At 39.0% G+C, this 17,580-nt stretch overlaps 2 protein-coding genes across 6 annotated transcripts in view; both read right to left on the minus strand.

Moving 5' to 3' along the window:
• CALCRL (calcitonin receptor like receptor) overlaps window positions 1-3,043 on the minus strand; it is a 98,787-nt gene extending 95,744 nt beyond the window's left edge. The window contains exon 1 of the mRNA XM_045033133.1: window positions 2,844-3,043. The gene's annotated coding sequence lies outside the window, so the exon portion shown is untranslated. The remainder of the gene's footprint in view (window positions 1-2,843) is intronic.
• Window positions 3,044-8,929: 5,886 nt separating this feature from the next.
• TFPI (tissue factor pathway inhibitor) overlaps window positions 8,930-17,580 on the minus strand; it is a 59,581-nt gene continuing 50,930 nt past the window's right edge. For 3 of the 5 annotated variants that reach the window (XM_045033122.1, XM_045033121.1, XM_045033120.1), the window contains 2 exons: window positions 13,528-13,710; window positions 8,930-11,977 (listed from right to left, as the gene is read on the minus strand). In XM_045033122.1, coding sequence (XP_044889057.1) covers window positions 11,871-11,977; window positions 13,528-13,710 — 290 coding nt within the window. In that variant the 3' untranslated portion in view covers window positions 8,930-11,870. Of the gene's footprint in view, window positions 11,978-13,527; window positions 13,711-13,892; window positions 15,029-15,969; window positions 15,996-17,580 lie in introns of those variants that run through there. The other 2 variants (XM_045033123.1, XM_045033125.1) reach the window with 2 other exon arrangements.

The raw sequence follows: 17,580 nt of genomic DNA on the forward strand, positions 1-17,580 counted from the left end.
ACCAGGCATATGCAGGGCAGAATCTAACCCCCACGGAATTTTGATTAAACAAGTTTACTCAATACTTCCAGTCTTAAAATGAATAATCAATATCAAAAGAATTTGAAATTACTAAAAAATGTCTATCAGCAGCCTGTCAGGAAAAAAACCAAAAAGGTGTAAGGGGAGACCTCCTTACATCCTGATATCTGTGATGCAGTTAATTCCTCAGCACAAAACTAAAACTAACTATAACATGCACACCTTTGGTGAAATGCTGGTCAATGGAAGAACTCCCATGGACTTCAATGGGGCCAGGACTTTATCTGTTGTGCAAAATCAGAAAAAAAATAGTTTGTTGGGACAAATCTTGCATTTCTGAAAATTGAGCAGACCTGCCACTGAAGTCAATGGGAGTTTTGCCTGCCGAGGGTCAGTGTGTGTTTGGTTAAATCACTGAGCAAGGTATCACAGCTTGAGTAAGCCTGGGAGAATCAGGATGTTGAGTACCACAGAATTTGGTCCTATAGTTGGTCAGACCCATGGTTTGTAGTCAGGTATACTTAATACTTTTCTTTTGTACATCAAATCATTTGAGCCAAACCACTCAGCATCACTGGTTGGTTATCACGTATTAAATATGCTAATCATTTTAGATTGGGAACTTGCTCCTATCACACATCCGTAATGTTTCAGGTGTGAGTAGTCCAGTTGAAGTCTCTGGTACTACTCACTTGAGCAAAGTTAAGCTTGTGAAAGATTGGAGCCTAAACCATTTAGTGGAAACAGTTGTTGCAGCCAATTATTTCTAGTATTCAGTTAATTAAAACAACATTAGCACTGATTTCTGTATTTTTTATTGTTTGATTTTATCAACACTAAATGCTTTTTGCTCCACACCTATTGCCAAAGTAAGATAAAGAGTTTGGGATTGATCCTCAGATCACTGAGAGTTTGACCTCAGTGGAAGCAGAATCATATGAGATTCTTCAGAGAATACTGTATAAATACAGTAACTGGCTAAAACACGGTGCCTAAAATAGATAGTATTACCATGTCTGAACCGCTACATTAATTACACACGGAAAATATATATGAAGTAATACACCACATACAGCAGAACACATCCTCCCCTCATGCTGCCAATTTCTGTGTGATCTTTTAAATAGTGGTTTTTAACAGGGGTCTGTAGACTACGTCTAAGGGGTCTGCGAAAGACAAACTAAAACCGGACTGCACAGAATTGAACTATATATGCAGATAATAGATTTCCAAAGAGCTCTGTACCTCCAGTTGAAGATTTTTAGGGATACGGAAATGAAAAAAGGTTGAAAATCACAGCTTTAAAGAAAAGATACAGCCAATAAAGCCGAATATCAATCATGCTGATCTAGATTAGTATAACTCCTTTGATTTCAATGGAATTACTCTAGATTTAGAGGCAGTGTAGCTGAGAGCATAACTGAGTCATTTATAAAGCATCATTCTTAATTGTTAAATCCCCCATAGTTGCAAATGAGTGACTAGGTTCCATGATATGTGAAGATAATCTGATGTAAATGAGAGTAGAGCCTGGCCCCAGGTAATAAATGTGAATTTATTAAGATAGTAACAACGCAGATGCTTCTATGATTTTCCAGTATTAGTACCCTCAAAATGTGAGCAGGGGCTAACTGAATTATTGCAGGACAAGTTGCATTTGTATCTCATATGTACACTGTCACCGATATTATTCTCAACATAGATTTCCCATACTAGCATACATTTTCATGGGGGTTTTCTGTCTAATGATCCATGGCATCAGCTCCCCCCGCCAATCATACATACACACACACGCAGCAATTCACTAACAAAGGTAACTATCATAGGAATGTGGCTTCATGGATACAGACAGGAAATACTACTTCTAAATTAGAAAGTTTAATCCTCTCTAGGGCAAACAAGATACATACCAAACTTTAGCGTCAGCTTAACCCTTTATACTAAAATGTACCTACTCCAATCATACATTTCCAGTTTTCCACACTGCAATAGCTTAATAAGTTGGGGAAAGGAGGAAACATTTTTTAAAACTGATCAACGCAGAAGGAAAAACTAAAACACCAAAAAAAACAACAACGCCCCCCCCAAACCAAAACAAAAAAAAACCCATAGACAACAACCCACCCCTCCCCGCGCCACACACACATTTGGTAGGGAAAGAAAACCTCGTAAAAAAGAAGGAAAAAAACCTCTCCAAAAACTGACAAACCAAAGTTAGTTTTTCCATAAAAATGACAAAACCCTTTTAATGTCTGTTATAAAGCAGCAAGGAGTCATTCTGGTCTAATTTAAATGTAGTCTCTTTCTCCTGTATGATAACAATGACAGTGGAACTAGAAGAAAATCCAGTAAAGAAAACTGCTCTGCTTTTATCACTTAATTCTTCCTCTCTTGAAAGAACCCCAGTTGTCCTGAATTAGTTTTAAGGACTATTTCCCAACCAGTAAAGCCCTAATCTTCTCCAGATGCAAATACTGAAACCTGATCAGATAATATTAGGATTTGTGAAAGAATCCTTTAAGGGCTGACTTGGGTGTCTTGTTTGTATCATCCTTTTTACCAATCCAACTTTTGATTAATTTGTTATATATTTTAACAATATCAGTTATAAAATCAGCTCAGCATTTGTTCACTAAAAACATAAACAAAGACTTTTTTTTCTTATAGCTCTACCTCTGCAGATTATCAACATGCTCAGGTTAAAAAAAACAAGCAGTTCCTCCTTATAATATTAATATCCATTTTTGATAAAATCATTCAGATGCCACAGGGATGTCATTCTTCTTTAATAATACAATAAATCTGTTTTAATCTGTACTCACCAAACACAGTTCCTTTGGAAAAAAATTCAAATAAATTCTTGGATCTCAATTTGATTTTTGCCTTTCAATTTATGAAAGAGTGTGATTCTTCCTCCTCCCCCCAGCAAGGTGGAGAATGATAAGAGACCTACAATCTGATCCTGCAAGCTGGGTATAATCCAGTTTATCAGAGTCTGATGATTCTAATGTAAGAGGTTACTCTGGTCTTCTGTGGAGAGGGGGGTTGCTCTGAGGAGAATTGGAAGGGTTGTCAGAATGTAAGTGATCAGCAGCAGAAGGGAAACATCAGAGCTTCCTGTTACATCACTCTGACCCCGCCTGCATTTAGTAGTATTAAATTTCTTTCTTTCTCAAATAGCACACCCCCGGAAAGCAAGCTCCTCTTGTATTCCCACACAAGAACTGGAGGCAGCCTGAACACTGACATGTTTCATGTGGTATCCAAATGTATTGTTCCTAGTGAAAGCTAGTTTCCTTTCACCTTCACTGAGATCTGTTGAAACTTGCCATCCAGATAAACTAGTGCCTTGAAGTGAATCTGAAAATATTCCTTCTTTCCCCAGTTTAAAACGAGTTCCAGATAAATAAACCAACCTAAATCTTTACTCATAAACAAAGAATTTAGGACAATAGCTGCATTCTTACTTACTAGCTCAGTGACCTGACCGTCTCTGACAGAATCCTTTCTACAGATGACAGCACTGTATGTTGCTCTAGGCATTTGATTGTTAAGTGCTAAGAAGATATACCCAGAAATAGTTTAATATTGGAAGAATAAAATTACGTTAAAGATCAGAATCAAATCTCCACATGCAGATAAATATTAAATTAAAAGTACCAGGTTGTTCTTATCTCACCCTCCCCCCTTTTTTTCAGTTGCAAAAAATAAAATAAAATAAAATTGAGATTGCATGAGTGCAAGAGAAAATATCAAGGTGTTGCCGGCACAGAGGTAACAAAGGTAAAATAAAATAAAAATGGCCATGTGAATCAGTGCTGGACAGAATTCAGACCTACATTTTCCAAAGTGGCTAGTGATCTCAGAAAATGTTAATTTTTGGTTGCCCAGCTTGAGAATTCTTGAGAACATACAAGTTTAGAGCTTGAGTCTAAGATCACTGAGGTTAATGTAAGTCTTTCCACTAATGTCAATAGATTTTGGAACTGGGACATGACTTTTTGAGGTGCTGATGACTTGTCCTCAAAATATCAAATCTCTTTCAGGTGTATTAAACTGGCCATCCAAAACTGTAGGCTTCCCAAATCAATAGATATTTTGAAAATGTAAATGACAATGCCGTAATCCAAAACAAATGGGAGCTCAAGACGTTTTAGACTCCAATCCTGCTAACTCTCACACACAAGTAGTGCCATTGAACTGAATGAAACCACACATCTATGTAAAGATTCTCATGAGATAAGTATTTGCAGGATTGAGACTTTAATGGCCATCTGCCTCATTTGCATCTAAGTGGAGCAGAGATCTTAAATCAATGTGAGAACTGTTTGAGAATAAAGTATGATCAATGTATGTCTTTTTAAACAAACACACAAACTAAGAATTGATATGCTAAATTTCTGGCCAATGCAAGCAGAAATAAACAAGACACTGGGTCTGATTCTGAACTCACACTTATGTAAATCAAGAGTAACTCCACACAGGACAATGGCCTTACCTTTAGTGTAAAACTGCCTTATAGTTTTAAAAGGAAGCGGTATCATGGAAATATGGAAGTGCCTAGACCCTGTTCTCTAGCAGCACTGCTGGGCTATAAAGAGCTAGAAAATAAGGAGAAGCAATTTGAACCTGAACACTGATGTGAAATTAGTTCTTTGTCATGATAAATATCTAAGCAAAACATACAGGAATGTAATAATTAGTACGGTAGTTATGTAGATTGAGCTTTTCACTCTTTCTTTTTGGGAAGCAACTAACCCAAGCAAGCAGAATTGTCCATGGAAGCAGAGTATGTATAAAAAGAAGTGAGTGTTTTATTACCTGAACATCTCTAAAATTCACAATTTCTCTTTGGCAAATAAAATTATTTCCTATAATTGTTTTAAAACTAAGAACTCCAGCAATATTTAGCTTACTGTAGATGTGGTAGAATCACCAAAATCTGTCAAGGGTCTCAGCCTTATGACTACACCCAAGACTTGATGATCCAGATTAACTTTATAAAAAGGAAAAATCTTGGATCATTAGGTCCTAGGTTTAAACATAAATCTGAGCAGCCAAAAGATTTTTGACACCCTACCATATATATAGTAAGTTTAACAGAATCAATATATACAGTAAGTTAAACAGAACAGGTTTGTGCACCAAAGATTTGCTAATTCAGAGCTCTTCTGCCAAAACATATGGAGTAACACTATGTGAATCAACCAAGCACAAGAAACAAGACACAAAAAAGTTCTTATATCATGTTAACAGCTATGAACTATACTGGAGAAAACCTTTTTAAATCGGGGCAGGGGAAAAAATTACTCTCTAGCTACCTAGAAGACTATGATATGTGCAGTGTAAAGCTGCCATCTAGCGTTCAGCATTCACCCGTACATCATTTAAACATCAGTTTTCATTGCATAGTTTGCATGACGAAAACATAGTTGCTGGAAGGGGCTGCACAGACCACTTCTGATAATATAAGAAATTACCGTATACAACTTGTTAGGCCAAACACAATGTGAACATGAATGAGGTTTGAAAAAAGTTCAGATAACTTTCTTCCCCATCCATTTTTAGCCATTTTCTGGTTCTAGTCATGAGCAGAAATATGAAGACCGAACACATGCTGTTCACATGTTATTTTCCTCCTAAATAAAACTGAGTTACCTATAGACCAATGAGAGACTATTTTTTATAGCTCTTCAGATTTGTTTTGTAGACTAAATGCTCTGCTGTACATTCAGAAAAGGTTATGGATACAACATGGGTACTTTCTCAAAGAAACCCTCCAAACTCTTTGAAATTCTGATCTCTAACGTACCCAGTTTTATAGACACAAAGCATGAGAATTTTCATGAATTATTTCCTGCAATCTATCTATATTTCATTTTATTTTTAAACTAATCCAATTTTAAAATGAAGATAACACCTTAAGGAAATAGCTGTGAGGAACAAAATTTACTTGCAGGTTAATATGCAGGAACACGCTGAATCTGGAAGGGCAGACATCTTATTAAAATGTAAAGAAATATACTGGTTCTTAAAGCGGGTGTGATGGTGGTGAGAAGAGAGAGAAGAGAACTAAGAGAAAAATAAGTAGAATGGAGGAAAGAGAATACAGATTAGAAGAATAGTAGAAGTGATGGGGTGAGCATATTAAGAGAATTAAGAAGTGAAAAGAAATTAAAAGTTCTGAACAGAGTCTAAATTTACTTCAAAATAATCTGAATGGATTCTGGCTAAAGAAAGGAACTGATGAAGTATTTTAAATGCCAGGAATATGGTTATTGGTGTCACTAACATAGCATTCAGTTTTCTGATTTTTGTAACCTGGGGCTAGATCTCTTCATTCTTTCCATCAAACCAACTCTGTTATCCAATAAAGATTCAGCATTCACTTTTAACTGTCTTTGTGGAGCAAATGCACCTGTTGGTGTTACAGAATCACAGTGTTGGTGCTCTGAAACAGCTCTGAATGAAGTCAGGCAGGATTCTAGTGCAGCGTGTTTTCCTTCAGTGCATATTCTCACCAGGGCAAGAAGCCTGTTCCTGGGTCTGACCTTGGAGCATTCAGCAGCCCTGTTAACACTATGAGCATCCTGCAGCGAGTCCACCTGGATGGGACACCTGGGAAAGCCTTTCACCCCCTCCAAAGGGCCATGCATCCCAACTATGCAGTCAGCAGTGACTCTCAGCCAGCGTTGTAAAACAGAAGAGTTTATTAGTTGATGGGAACACAGCGTAGAACAGATCTTGTTAGTATAGAAAGCAGGAACATTCAGCAAATTCCATCTTGGGGGATACAGAGCCCATAGCCCTGGGCTCTTCCCCAGGAGACTGACCAGCTTCCAGCAGCCAGCCTTAGTCATGGGCTGCTGCCCCGTCTCCTTACTTTGTCTCTTTCCTGGGCAAGCAGGTCACCTGGCCTGCATGTCTCACTTTGTTTTCCATCTCCTCCAGCTACCTCTGTATCCCTGGCCATCAGTTACCAGGATACAGATATAGGATACCCCAGGCGGTCACAACTGCCCCTAGGGTCTCTGCAAGGATCACACACCCTTGTCCCACCACCTAGACACTTGAATAATACATAAGGGAAACTGATGTACACAGTATTCAGACAAAACAATAAGAACATACCCACTTTGTCATCGTTGATTACTCTGAGTTTAGTTGCTCTGAGGGTGTCACACTGAGCAGAGGAAGAGGTGCTATCTGAATGAGAGAAAGGAAAATGAAAGGACGCTCTGTTGTGGATAATATCAGGGGACAGACAGATCAGGCTATGGTGGCTTTCCCTCAGAAGGATAAATAGCCAATAAGGGATTAATTTGTGGGAACATGAGTCTTTTCCGATGTTAAATGGAATGCAAAGAAAGAATTTTTAAAAATCAAATACTAGCCCTTACTGCTTAAGGAAACAGGATAGGTGGAGGGGAACTGTAATAGCACTTCCCAGATGACTGATGCGTGCCCAAATCCTGCACATTCAAAGAGGGATGACTCATGTTCTTCTGGGGTGAAATCCTGGTCCTATTGCAGTCAAGGGGAGTTTTGCCATTGACTTCTATGAGGCCAGGATTTCACCCCAGCTGTGCAATACATGTCTGTCTGACAATGCTGAACTCCTTTTCTGGATGGAAACACTGGGTATTGCTGAGTCACTTAACATTATTGATCCTACTCTTCAATTCATTGCTCTTCTCTCTAATGGAGAACACTTAGAATCAAATTCTCCAGGCTGCTATAATTTATGCCAACCATGGGAGTCACCCTGGACTGTGGAAGAACACATTGAGCTTCATACCATCTCTGCACCCTCTCCTCCTGTGGTGCACAGTGTGACCTTCATGCATAGCCCTTATTTTGTTTACCTACTGCAACGTTCTCATAGATATGATTTGTAAAGCAGCAAAGGATCCTCTTCAGGATGAAAGAAGCACGATAAATGTAATCTTATCGTTAATACTATTCTAATAACAATGGGCCAAGATTATGCCCTGAAAACTCCTAGGTAGTCTCCTCTGTAAACCGTGTGGTGCGCACTGTTGATCTGCACATGGGGGATTGATATGGGAGCAAAAATCAGGCTGGGGAGAAGCAGGTGGACATCATCCCCCACCAACACTGCAGAGCTCAGGGCATAAATGAAAGATAGCCCCAGGTTATATTAGATTTTGACATGCCAAATGACCACCTTTCCCTCCCCTTCATCCTGTAGAGGGACTGTCCCTTTAAGCAGGGTTCTGTGAACAGTCAGCAGCTGAGGAAACCTGATGTCAGGATTCCTTGGGGCAGTGGAGGGAGGAGAATGAAGGGATCCCGTTTCAAGCAAGGAGGCAGAGGTTCAGCTCTTCAGAAAACAGGACCAGTTTTGTATATTTAAAATATTTCATCTTTTAAAAAAAAGCTTTTTGCTATTTTTACGATAGACAGACCAATCCTGCAAGTACTTACTGCTGCACATAGTTTTCTATGATACGGTGCATCATGTAGGAAGTGGTGTTGGCTTTAACTCCCCATAGTGAGCATAGCACTCCGATCCCCTGGGGGAATCAGTGGCAAGCCAAGGCACAAGGGAAGAGGGGGATACTTCAAGCCCACTCACTCCTTCCTTGGGCTGCCCTCTGTCAACTGCCCATCCTCTTACCTGCAAGCTGATCCATGGTGATCCCTTCAGTGGGGCTACTCACAGTAATAAGCACTGTACAATCCAGGAACGGATCCTTTTATCTGGATCACTTTCCCAAGTGAAGAGCTGCTCTCCTTATTTGGGCAGAAGGGGAAAATAGATTTAAAATGTAAACAATTCCTGCATTGCCTTGTTAGAATTAATCAAACTGAGGTTCTGCCAAATTGAGCCATTTAATTAGGAAAAGTGTAAGAGAATATTTCACATTATAACAAAACACCAACATCATAAACTTTTCCATTTATTACTACGCTACAAAATCCAGATTACCATACAGAAACAAATGCACGGATAAAAGAAGAGAACAATGTTTCATGAAACTCATGGTTATTACAGTTTTAAAAGACAACAGGGTTAATAACATTGCAAACAATATTTAGCAGATTTTCACTTTTATAAAAACCACACAGTAAAGACAGGGTTTTGCATAAAGTGAAAGTCTGATTTCAGCTTTCACTTTAGTAGCAATGCTTTGGATTGAAGAAGACGCATACACAATTAATCCACTTGCAATATGTTTTCTTAGTACATGAAGTAATAGGTGAAACCAATATTTGTCTGATTTACATACTACGGAAGGTCCCATTACTTTAAGCTTCTGTACAGTCTCAACATTGCAAATGGTGACACCCTGGGGTTGCAATGGCAGCCATGGAGCAGACTTGATGGACAAGAAAGGATTTTCCCTAAGAAAAGACAATGCAAATCCATCTTCGAACTGCTGCTAGTTTGAGAACTCTGCTCTTACCACTAAAGAATAGGGGCCTGATGCTCGTTTACACTCGTTATACTGCTCTAGCAGTGTAATGGTGCCTTAAAGGGGTATAATGGCCCATAGTGTAAGTGAGAACCAGGCCCAGAATATCTTAAAATGGCATTTTTGAGCTCCATGTAGCACTTCAGGATGATATCTCTGCAGATCTCCTATACTCTGCAGGATTTTGATGGCTGACAAACAGTGCTTGGATGGGTGGTCTCCAAGACAGACACAGGTGCTCCAGAAAGTAGGGCTGGAGATTCAGTAGGGGGCAGTTTTTCCTTTGAGCTAGTACTAAGCCAACACCTCAGAATGCTGCAAGGGGGGGAAGAGGGAGTCACAACCCTGCTGGAGGGGCTCATTTTCAGCTAAAATGAAAAACCAAGATTCTGTTTCTCACAATTGTGCATATCACTATATTACAATGATTGGACAAGACAGTTCTGATACATACAGTTAAACTCAATGGGAGTTTAGCCTGCATAACCGTGCAAGATCAGGCCTTCTAGTTGCACTTATCATTACTAACTTGCCCAGATGTCTAATAAAGTTATCTGCTCCATTACAATGCAGTTCACAATCTGCACACTTTATGTCTAAGCTTCCTTATATAATACTGAATATGTTTCTCATTCTAGGTTTGATTTAACATATTTTCATCTGATTTTCCCAGTATACTGAATCTTTCAGCCAAAGACCCTAGCATGCTTCACTGGGACTGAGGAGTGCAGTCATAATGTGATTGCTGGAGCAAGTTATGCTGTTGGTTACCCCAGTGTAGACTTTGAACTGCAGTAAGTGAGATCAGACTCAGACCCATTACACGTGGGGAGAAACGACACTATTGATCTTCACTAGTTATTGGAGTTTTTCTGGATTTGCACTGGTGAAGAAGAGCTCAATTTGGTCCAGTCAAGCAGTTATCACATTATAATTCTTTGCTCCTCACAGAGTTTTATTAAAGATACAAGAATAAGGCATCATATTTTCTAGTGAGTATTTCAGTCCTAGAAGCATTTTTCAAAGCAGTAGTAGCACAAAATGTAGCAGAGGACAAACAATACAAAACACATAGGCTTCTGAAATCACTCAGACAACTCATACTAAACAGAAGGATGGTTCAGTGGCTGAGGCACTAGCTTTGTACATAGCAGACATAGCTTCAGTTCCTTCTTCTGCACCAATTTTCTGTGTGACTTGAAACAGTCACATAGGGCCAGGTATTTAAGTGCCTAAAAAAGCAGATAGGTACCTACTGGGATTTTCCAAAGTACCCATCTACATTTTTAGGCACCAAAATACCTTTAAAAATCTGGCCTTTAGTTTCTCTGTTTCAGTTCCCTGTCTGTAAATCAGTGATAAGAACAATTTCGTATGGCTCAACAGTATAGTGAGGAAAGGTATATTTATGAGTGTGAGGGGCTCACATATCATGGAAGTAGGGCCATATCAATTAAGATAAGTATTCTGAAAACCAGTTCATTTTTATATATACAAAGCTTTTATTGCCAAATGATAAATGCTCTTTTTAAAAAACAAACAAACAAAACCAAACCAAACCCTATCCGGTATCTATTATATTTTCAAAGGGACAGGACATGTCATGAAATCTTTAAAATGCCCAACTTACTTACAATTTTTTGTTTTGTCTTTAAATAGACAAAGATATACATGCTTTACGGGGAACTATTATCTTGTCAGCCATGTCTCCATTGCCACAACAAGGTGAGGCTTGATGACTTTAACTGTAGAGATCGGTGTCCCTGATATACTTTGGGCTTTGTGAATATCCACAGTGACATTTCTCCACACGTTTATGACTTGAATATTCTCTTTGTGGTCTTAGTGGGACTATCTCTGATCCTACACCCTATTTACAGCAGTCTGGCTCCACGGACTCCAGCAGAGTTAAGACCTGGTTTACACAATGTATAATAAATGAGATCAGAATCAGGCCCAGTCTCTCTTTTTAGCAATAGCCCTCTATCTGTATTCAGGAATGAATTATTCATGCTCCTATATAAAAAGCACTATACGTCCTTTTGAGAAGAAAGTTTCCAGAGGGAGACAAACAAGACAATAAAACAGACTAGGTGAAGCCTGCCTGATCTTTGAATCATTGTGGCTCAGATATACACCCACAGTCTGTTTTGTCCTACTTCAGCTCTGTTGGTGAGTGTACGTTGCCAAACTGCATTCTTAACTAAGTTTATCAGAGAAAAATTAAATGCTGATCACTTAGCACACATGAAAGAGGAATACAAAACAAAACAAAATAGATAAGCCGTCCAATAATGTATAATCAAATGATCAGTACAGTAAGGAGTTTCAAAATGCTGTCGTTAATGCTTTCGTTCACAGATGAAAGATAATGGAATAGTTCACATTTCTCTTTTAAAACAGCAGAAGTTATATCCTTTCAATGATGATTTCATCTTCCATCACCTTCACTGGCTGTTTCTTTCTTTTTCGCTTGATTTTCAATAAACCTCTTCGTCCTTGTTTTTTACTGAAATCTAATGGCAAACAAAAATTAATTTTACATGCTGTACCAAATAAGACATCCATATCATATGAAAATAAAGAAGGGCCAGATTCTTCTGTTACACCTGTGTACTTCCATACTAGAGTTACTACAGATTTACACTGGTGTAGCTTAAAGCAGAATGTGTGCAATCAGCTGGGATCATGGGCCTGATTCAGCTCTTACATACACTGGTGTAACTCCACTGACTCTAAAAAGGAGTTAACTCTGATTTACAGTACTGTGAGTGGACCTGATCCAAAGCCCACGATAGTCAATGGCAAGAGTCCCATTGCCTGTAACGAGAGTTGGATCAGACCAGTGACAATAGAATTAGGCCTAATGTTTCTTAATGACTCTAATCTTTTGAAAAAAAATCTGTACTATTCTGCAGTAAGGTAGATGTTCTATGGATCCACACATAAAATTTCTAATGAAGTCAATGGGTGAAATTCATCCCTGTACAGAGAGCAGCACAAGGCCTTGTGACACATAAGTCTCATTGATGCCCTATTTGGAGGGCTTCAGCGGTGCACAGGGTTTGCGCTCACCTTCTGTATAGAGCTGACTTTCACATGTGTATCTGAACGCACAATTTGGCCCTTTGTGCACAGGCAGTAAAGTGGATGTCTCATCCCAAAATCACATTGATTTGAGCATCCCCATTTTATTTGTTCCAGTGAAGGTTGATTTACCACCATTATTATTATGCTGATTGTGAACATCGAGAGCCATGTTACAATGTGGGGGAAGTATGCTTTCCTATTTACTCCAATGTTCAGGCAGGGAAGACAGAGACAGAAAGAACTTGTGTAAGAGTCTTGAGATTTCACATCAGCATTTCTTTCCCACAGTGACAAATGAGCAAACCCAAAAGCGAGTTCATTTTACAAAGTTGATCACTTGCTACCTGGGGCAGATGGGGCGTGTTGGCACAACATGATATTACATATGTCGCATTTTATAACTGCTAAGCATTTAGGATCAGATTTTCAAAGGTATTTAGGTTTTTAAAGATGAGGATAGGCACCTAGAGGGATGTTCAAAAGTGGTTAAGCAAGTTAGCAATCAAAAGAAGTTAGTTACCTAATGGGATTTTCAGAAGCACCTATGTGGATTTTTAGGTGCTTAAACACCTTTGGAAATCTGACCTTAAGACCCTGATTCAGCAAAGTGCTTTCATCATGTGAGTTGTCCTATTAATTTCAATGGAACAGAATTACATATAGGCTGAAAGTTAAGCACGTGCTTAAATGCATTATTAAAAGAAGGCCACATAATTCCAATTAACATTACAACATACTGGGCTGTGGAGATAATCATTTGCTGAATTTAATAGATCGAGCAACTCATTAAATGTTTGTTGTACTACAGGCATATTTTATTTGATCAATTATAAAACATCTGATATGCAATTCTTTGCTAGAATCATAGCACTTTTTTGTTATCTTTCATTGTTACGTTTCAGCAGACCCACTAGTGTGAAATGTTCAGGCTCTGGACAGCAGAAGCTTAACTTCTTTGCACTGTTGATTTCCCTACCTTTCTTACAGGTCCTCAGACATGAGTTTTTGGAGGTGAAATTATTTTCATTCCCACCGCACCCACTGTAGCTAAATGGATGGCATCTTCCAGTTGAGTGATCATAGAAGAATCTTTTCTCATTGGCTTTGCAAAGGCCTCGATCTGCAGGAGTCATGCAGAGAGAAGGGAGAGGAGGTGGTTCTAAAAACATTGAGAAAACTTGGTTAGAGGCACCATTGAGTGTCTGGTGCTGTTTCCTTATCTGTTATGTTAAATGTCACAAATTGGAGAGTTTAAACACATACATGGGAACAATGTGAGCAAACCCTCCCCTCACCCCACCCCAATAAGTACATTAAGGCAATATTAGGCATGAGTTTTTAATCACACAAAGCTCAGGAAATTCATAGGTAAATTTCACATCAACTTTACTTCTGCCCCGGACATGTACAGTATGCATTACACTAGCATCTTTCATTACATGATCACACAACATACTAGGGCAAATTCTGTCCTCACATTTGAAGCCAAAAAAGCAGAACTTGCCCCACTGCATATGTAGTAATACAAAATGCTTCATATTTTCAGCTAACATTATAGAAAAAGGTGCTATTTAACATCACTGGTGAGAAGGTTTAACTGACACACCTTGCAAAAAAAGAGGAGTAATTTAAACATTGACTATATGAAAATAGTACCTCCAAAACGTTACTAGACCTAATGAAGTGACTGCTCCTCAGAGAGTCTGCACACCTTCAAATCACTGAGGGCTGATGGTGCTCAGCACCTTGCAGGATTGGGCCCCGGCTGTGTAGATTTGGAGGGCTAAACCTAAGGTCAGAGTAAGAACAACATTGCCCAATAAGAAAATTCCAGACAGAGCAGACAGTGTGATTGGCAGTCTAACCAAGAAGTGAAAGGGAAGAATAGGCGCAACAATCAATACAGAAGCTTCTGGAATCTGGTGTTAGTAGTATGGCATTTACGTTTTTAAGGTTCCAAGCAGAATGTTGCTGTCTTGTTATTGCTCTTATTGTTTCTGTGTTACTTCAAGTGAAAGGGTAAGAGCTGAAGCTCTGGAGGATGGACAAGTGGTGTCCAGAATGACTGGAAGCTGAACCAAGTCCAGGGAGCTCACCAAGGCTGGAAGGAGCATCAAAGCATGGAGAAGCAGGATGACCGATCACCCCAGATAGGCTCAGGCCTATTTCAGAAGCCAAAGTGAAAATTATGCATATAGTTTCTGAAGGCAAGAAGGCTGACGTTTCAAGGGAATCGGAGCCATTTTATCAGTCTAAGCACTGTGATTCCTAAGTGGACGGTGAGAAGCCAGACAGAGATTCTTGAAGAAGCCACAAGGCTGGAGAGCTGGAAAAGCCAGTTCAGAGAAAAGAACAGCTGGACGTTTTCAGGAGAGACTGCAGTATAACAGAGCCGAAGGCATCCTGAAGATACAGAACGATGAACCAGACAAGCTGCATCAGGCTACGAGGTGGCTAGAAATGCCCAGAAATGCAAGCTGAAAAAGAAAGGAAAAAAAATGAGTAACATTTTACGTGTCTTACAAATGTTCTCATTACCAAAATATTTGCATATAAAGTATGATTAGCTAACAGGTTCCCGGGATAGCTTTATGAAAAAGAGTGTGAAATACTGCTGGGAAGGAATAAAAATAGTAATTGTGGAGGGGAGGAAAATAACAGTAAAATGGAACTAGAAATTTTTAAGCGACATTAAGAACATTACAGTGTTGAACAAGAATTCTTTGAATGCAAAAATTGAGTAAAGAATTTTTAATTGTATTTTAAGGTAAATGTAGTCTTTTCAGGTTTTAATATGAGAATAAATGTGTTATGTATGGGATGTAATCATGTAACTAAAAGGGTTCATTGAAACTGCTGAGAGAGAGAGAGAGAGAGAGAGAGAGAGAGAGAGAGAGAGAATAATTAGTGACTGCATGAACTGTGTTTGGAGTGTAAGGATTGTTATTCCAGAAAGAACAAATGGACCAGTGTTTTGTGTCTGACAGATCAATGACAATGCTTCATATGAAGATTAGAAAAATGCCAGCAATATGTTTCTTAGAGTTTGCCTACATAAATTGCACTGGTTTAACTAAAGCTGTGCTTTTTAAACTGGTTAAGTTAAACCAGTGCAAACTCCTGTGTGGACACCTTATTTTGGATTAAACTAGGTTTATTTTAAAATTAAACAGGAATAGGTTTAAATTAATTTTAAATAAGTCACGCAAAGCAAAACAAGAGACTGTCCAGATAGGTGTATGCACTGTTTTAAAATAACTTTTAGTTTAATAAACTGGTGCAACTTTCTTGTGTACACCAGAACTAACTGAGCAAGTTTATGCCAAGAGTGAATTTCATCCTGACCTCAGCTGGAGATGAAATTATGGTCTGAAACACAAAGAATCCTTCAGGAAGCAGTAAAGACCAACATTCTTACCTATGCTAATCTGGGAACTTTTGAACCTGGAAAAAACACAAAAGAAGGGCATATCAGTGACAACGGGTAGATGAGACTGGGATGTTATAATATTTCACAGAGTTTAAGTTGGGAATATAAATTACTTGCCTGGTTTGTTCATCTTCTAGAAAAACTCCTTGCCTCAGGGAATTGTCATGCTGCGAGCAAGTGTGCCCTGGGAATTAGTGCCATGGGGCTGACCCTCTGGGAAAATACCATGACCATGCATGCAGATGCCCCAAGAACATGGGTTCATCACAATGATTGAGAGACAGCTAACACTTTGTAAAGCTCATATTTCCTTTCCATAATGGACTCTCCCTCTGGAACTAGGGTTGCCAACTTTGATTGGACAAAGATTTCATCACATGACATAATCTTTAATTAAAGATTAATTTTTAATTTCTGGAGACTCCAGGACAATCCTGGAGAGGTGGCAACCCTATGAACTCTCCGACTGCCCGCTCATGGACATTCCTGCATAACTTTCCTCCTCCCATGAAGTAGTTTCAGCTGAGTAAGGATGGTCTAATCCAGGTATGTGTAATACACCCTTTGGAGTGACATCCAAATGCTATTCAGGATCCTTTCTAATTGTATTGTTTCTAAAAAACGATGCTGCACATTGTCCAAGGTATTTTGTAAAAAAAAAAAAAAAAAAGACTAATAGTGACCCAATCCTCATTTAAATGGATTGTCACAGTCTTCAGGATGCCTGCATGTCCCCTGCATTTTGTGCAGCTTCATAGAAACAGCCAGCCTGTGAAAATCTGTACCCTTCATCTATGTACAAAGGCAACTCTGCATGAAGGCCGTAATTAAGAAAAAAATATAATTATAAAAAGAAACAAGCTCTATTGTGGATTTCATGTCCTACAATTATACCGGTGATTAACAGATTTTGATTTTAATATACTGACTATTGTGATAGTCTCCATCAATGTGAGACTGACACAATTTAAAAAAACATGTTAGAAGTATGTAACCACATTTGCACAGTGTGTCTCTCTCCCCCCACCCGCAGTGGGTGGACCACACAGAGGTCTGGACAGCCTTTGAGCTACCAAGGCTAGGTCTTGTTGCACAGGCAGTAGACACTAATTGATTTTAAAAAATATCAGTGAAGCACAGGCATCAGCATGATCTGTACAAGCCTGCCCAGGATCCTGGGTACTTACTTGGGCAGCTAGCCTGCACTGAAGTCCATGCTGCCACAACTTCACTGCTGTTGGTAGGCTAGCTAGCTTGCTTATGTCTACACATTCTGCAATCACACCTCTGACTGCTCTAATTAGGTGTCAGACATCTAATTATTTTATGCTTGGAACTAGTGTTACTCTACTGGCACTTAAAATAACATTATGGGTTTGATGCAAAGCCCACTGAAGTCAAGGCAGTTTTTCCATTTGGGGTTTGTGTGCTGATGGCTGGGTGGTGGTGTTCTGTGATATACAGGGCAGCAGACTAGATGATCTGGTGGTCCCTTCTGGCCTTGAGCTCTATGACCCTTAAAGACTTTTGGCTTTATCCTCTAAATTCTTGTTCTCCTGTTTATCCAAACCCCTTCATTTCTGCAGGTTTTAGATTTCC

This window comes from Mauremys mutica, chromosome 10 (genome assembly GCF_020497125.1).
Source record: "Mauremys mutica isolate MM-2020 ecotype Southern chromosome 10, ASM2049712v1, whole genome shotgun sequence".
Lineage (NCBI taxonomy): Eukaryota > Metazoa > Chordata > Testudines > Geoemydidae > Mauremys > Mauremys mutica.